The 4,641-nt window shown below is 33.3% G+C and overlaps 1 protein-coding gene across 2 annotated transcripts; it reads right to left on the bottom strand.

Annotated features, from left to right (window-relative positions):
• Positions 1-720: 720 nt before the first annotated feature.
• On the bottom strand, positions 721-2,854 carry LOC120078601 (polyol transporter 5-like). 2 transcript variants are annotated; one of them, XM_039032886.1, is made up of 3 exons: positions 2,541-2,854; positions 2,101-2,447; positions 721-1,985 (listed from the first exon to the last, which is right to left on the bottom strand). In XM_039032886.1, exons 1-3 carry the CDS (start codon positions 2,674-2,676, stop codon positions 921-923), a joined length of 1,548 nt encoding a protein of 515 aa, XP_038888814.1. In that variant the 5' UTR covers positions 2,677-2,854; the 3' UTR covers positions 721-920. The 2 variants fall into 2 exon arrangements, with proteins under 2 accessions (XP_038888814.1, XP_038888813.1); XM_039032885.1 differs by having other exon boundaries at positions 734-1,985; positions 2,535-2,851.
• Positions 2,855-4,641: the final 1,787 nt, after the last annotated feature.

Below are 4,641 nucleotides of genomic sequence, written 5' to 3'. Positions count from 1 at the left end.
GCCCATACATTAGTGTCTAATAAGTCTTTGAATTTTCAGTTTTTGTCTACTAGATATTTGATCTTTAAAAAGTATCTAATATATATTTCAACTTTCAATGTTGTATTTAATAGGTTCTCAAATTATTAAATTTTTGTCTAATAGATTCTTGACCTATTAGGAATTTTTCAAACCTCAATGATTCTTTAGATACAAAATTGATTATTGTATCTAGTAAATCAATTAATTTCAATCTCTTTAACATGTCAAAGATCTAAGATGCAAAATTGTATGTTCACTAACCTCTACATCACTTTTTGTTAGTCAACTAATGGTTCAAGGACCAATTAGAAATATTTACTAAATGTCACGGACTAAAGTATTTATTTTAAAACCTCATAGACCACATTGACACAAGTACTCTAAACTTCATAGACCAAAAGTATATTTTTACCCATTTTTTATATTTATACAACATAAATTTCAACCTACAGATATTATTATCTAGGTTTGACCCGACTCTATATATGTCACATTTGTAGAGCTTTTTAACCTAAGATGATTTTGAAAATAATTTATTCTAAAACATAATACACCTATAAAAATTGAAATTCAAACCTACCATGAACCTATATAGAGAGAAAATATATAAGCTATACTTTAATAGTTTCATTGTATCTCAAAAAGTTTTAAAAGTAACAATTTTGATTATTACAAATAAGCACTAGAAAACACTGTGAATTTAGTCTTCATATTTTTTGTATCAATTTAAATAAGATTCTATTTCTTTATTACATAACAGGTTGAAATATATTATGAGACACAATTAGTTTGTGATACAACATTACAAATATTAGACAGAAGCATAAATCAAAACATTTAAATAAACTGTAAATTTGGTATTTAGGAAAAATAATTTTTTTAAAAAAAACCCTTAAATCCTAAGCATTTCCACTATTTTCCACGTCATCTAATATATCAGCCTTCTTAACAGAGAATTTCCACAGCAAATTACCAAAAAGCCTCTCAACATGCTCCAAATTCTTCCCACGTGTTTCCGGAAAGACCACATAAAAGAACACCCAACCTACCGTTGCAATGCCAGCATAGAGAAAAAACGCACCGCTAATCGTAATCGCACGGTACAGGGACAAAAATGTCATTGACACAATTCCACCCGTCACATTATTTAAGATCATCCCCACACTCACCCCTTGAGCACGTAGCTTCAATGGAAATAACTCTGAGCTGACGTAACTCATTGGCCCAATACCCATCGAGAAAAATGCCACGTCAGTTAACACCATAGCTACGCAAAATCCCACCAGCCACGTGCCATACTCGTGCGACCGCGCTATAATCTTCAACCCAACCCCTAATGTCGTTAGGGATATTATCATTCCGCCGATGCTTGTCAGAATCAATGGCCGTCGTCCGACTCGGTCGAAGAGGACGGTGGCAACCAAGATGAAGACAGTTTTTGTGATGCCAACGGCCACCGTAGCGAGAAGCTTATGGTCGGAGGATGAGATTCCAGCCTTCTCGAAGATTCTAGGGCTGTATAAAACGACGGCATTCATACCGGAGGCTTCCTGGAAGAAATGCACGCCGAGGACGGTTATCAAGATGTGGCGGACGGCTGGCGTTGGGTGAAGGAAGAGCTCTTTCCATACGCCACTGCCGTGGGTGATCTGTTTTGGGATTTGAATGACGTCATCTTTGCAACTCGCTGAAATTCCGACGGCATTCTTGATTTCGGCGAGGCGTTGTACAGATTCTTCGATGGAATCTGAGGTTCTAATGAGGACTTGTTTGGCTTCGCCGAGACGGCCTTGCATTACAAGCCACCGTGGAGATTCTGGCATTACGAGAATCACAACGGCGACTAAGAACACCGACGGAATTAATCCGATTCCAAGCATAAATCGCCATCCTAATCGAATTGGAAGCTTGGAGAATGCGTAATTCGAAACGTATCCGAGTAAGATACCAACATTAAGAAACACCTGCAACAAAATCCCCAAACATAGCTTCAGTTTTGCGAAGGAACATTCAAATCTAGATCTAAGAAGAAGACTAATGAGCCCTAATTTCAATTGAAAGATAAATCAAACGGCGGACCTCTGGAAAAGAAGAAAGGCAGCCGCGGGAGGATGCCGGAGAAACCTCGGCGGTGTAAACAGAGGCAATAACCGAAGCGTATCCAATACCGATTCCGGCAACGAATCTGCCGGCCATGAGGAGGCCGTAGTTAGGGGCGAACCCCATGAGTATGGCTCCGACGAGGAAGAATACGGCGGCAAGAGCCATGGTGTAGCGGCGGCCGATCCAATCGGAGGTTCTGCCGGCGGCGGCGGCTCCAATAGTTGCGTAGAGACTGATGATTCCGACCAGGATTTCCACTTTCACATCAGAAATCTCGAAATCTTCTTGAATGTAGATCGCCGCCCCACTCATTACACCGATATCTGTTTGAATACACAAAAAATTTTCCAGAAATCAAGGGGATGAAAACAGAGATGAAGAATCGAAAGGAAGGAAGTAAGACTTCTGACCGTAACCTAGCAAGACGGAAGACATGGAAGCGATGATTGCACATAGAAAAGAAAATCTGTTTGTTTTGGGTTTGTCGACTGATTCAATTAACGGAAAATGGAGACCGGAAGTTTCAGAAACGACATCTTTCCGGCCGCCCATATTTGGTTGCCGGATAAGGTTTGAAGTTTGAAGATGGTTGAAAAGTAAGAATGTGGACTATAAAAGGAGTGGTCCTCTACGAAAATTGTCATTTTTTATTCTAACAGTAAGCTTGGTTGGTTTCTTTGAATTAATTGTATTTTATTTCGTTAAATTACCAATATACCCTTGAGCTTTTGAATATTTTTAAAATTTATGATATTATTATTATTTGCCAACATCGAAGTGGGATACTCCAAACTCGAGTTTAATAATCATTGATATTTTATATATAACAATTTAAATTTTTGAATTTGTCAAATACTATGAAAAATTAAAAGCTAATGATCATTAGATACAAAATAGAATATTTAGAAGAAATAATCACAAGTTACAAATTCGAGATTACATTTATAACTAATGTTTAATTTTTCTTGATCCATTTCAATGTCAATTTTAACTAATTGTAGAATTTGAGAATAATTATAAAAGGGTTAAAATTATTTTTATTATATTTAAAGTCATTATGAAATATATCTTCAATGATTTAAAATCAAAATACCACATAAGCCTTAAACATGAACTAAAATATCTATCGACATATTTGGTTTTAAATGTGTTTGTTTTATACAACTAGGGTCGAATTTTAAAATGGACGTTTTTTATGCATATTCTTATGAATTAAAATTTTCAACATCGATATAATATCATATACAAATGAAATGACATATTATCTCAAATGACTAGTTAATAAGTTTAATCTCTGTTTTTTTTTTTTTTTTTGGTAATTGTTTAAATTACAAAATTGTTAAAAAATTTTTTAAATAGAAAATTTCTTATAAATAGAAAAAATTCAAAAATATTAACATTTTATAGCAAAAAGATCAAAAAGTGCTTTGTACTTTTGGAACTTTTTACTATAAAGTATAAATATTTTTAAATATTTTTTTTTATATTTAAAAATGCCTCTTTTAAATATAGCAAAATATTATTATCAATCAATGATAGACATCTATCAATATTTAAACAATGATATTTTGCTACATTTATAAATAAGTAGACTCACTTTACTATAATTAAAAACAACCATTTTTCTTTTGCCTATATAATAATTTTATTGTTATATTAAAATTTTCCTTTTTTTTAACTCATATTCTTAGGTTCCATGTTGGCTCTTATTTGTACTCATCTCCTTCTTGTGTGTTTTCTAATCTCTCTTTCTTTCCTCACCAAAGGTTTCGTGGATTTCTTAGAAAAGTTAGTATATTTGGTATGTTTACTAAATATGTTTTTTTAAACGAAATAAACTTCACTGTGAATTTCTTAGAGAAGTGTATTTGGTATATTTAATAAATAATTCTTTAATTAAATAAACTTTACAACGTACCTATTTAATTCCAATATTTTAAGTCTAGGTTGATGACTACTGAAATTTTGTTTTTTGATTTTTAAAAATTAATTGAGTTTATAAACAATATTCTCGGTAAGTTTATTCAAATGTTTATGTTGATGTTGAAAATGGATCAACTATTAAATTTATTATTTAATTTAGTGGAAAAATAATCCAAGTCTCTTGAAAATGAACACCGATAAGGTGTCAGCCACTAACACTTCGATGCTCAAGTTACTAGAGAGTTGAGGTGAGTGAAGTAGTAGAGAGTGGTTGTGGGTGTTTTCAGCATACCTTTGAAGAATGATTTCGATTGCTTACATAGATTTAGTATTGTGTAATTAATATTTAGGGGCTGTTTGGGGTGTTGAGTTGAGATAAGATATCCAGAGTTCATATTTTTGTGGAGTTCATAAAGGATGTGTCAACACCCAATGCAGAAGTGGATCGTAGCCCAATTTTTAATTTTATAGAAACTCACAAATTGACAGAAGACGAAAACATGGAATACATTCCAATTAAGCATGATATACAAAATTTTAAGAGTAAATAAGGGATTTAGAACCATTTACCCTTGAAGACGATTCTCTTCGCCA

This window comes from Benincasa hispida, chromosome 5 (genome assembly GCF_009727055.1).
Source record: "Benincasa hispida cultivar B227 chromosome 5, ASM972705v1, whole genome shotgun sequence".
NCBI lineage: Eukaryota > Viridiplantae > Streptophyta > Magnoliopsida > Cucurbitales > Cucurbitaceae > Benincasa > Benincasa hispida.
This window is presented reverse-complemented; position numbering and strand designations above follow the sequence as displayed.

Excerpts from the sequence above, each read along its gene's own strand:
- LOC120078601 (XM_039032885.1), bottom strand. The coding sequence starts at position 2,676 with ATGGGCGGCCGGAAAGATGTCGTTTCTGAAACTTCCGGTCTCCATTTT. Across the intron at positions 2,448-2,534 it reads TTCCGTCTTGCTAGGTTACG|ATATCGGTGTAATGAGTGGG; the intron begins GTCAGAAGTCTT and ends GTATTCAAACAG. Across the intron at positions 1,986-2,100 it reads GCCTTTCTTCTTTTCCAGAG|GTGTTTCTTAATGTTGGTAT; the intron begins GTCCGCCGTTTG and ends ATTTTGTTGCAG.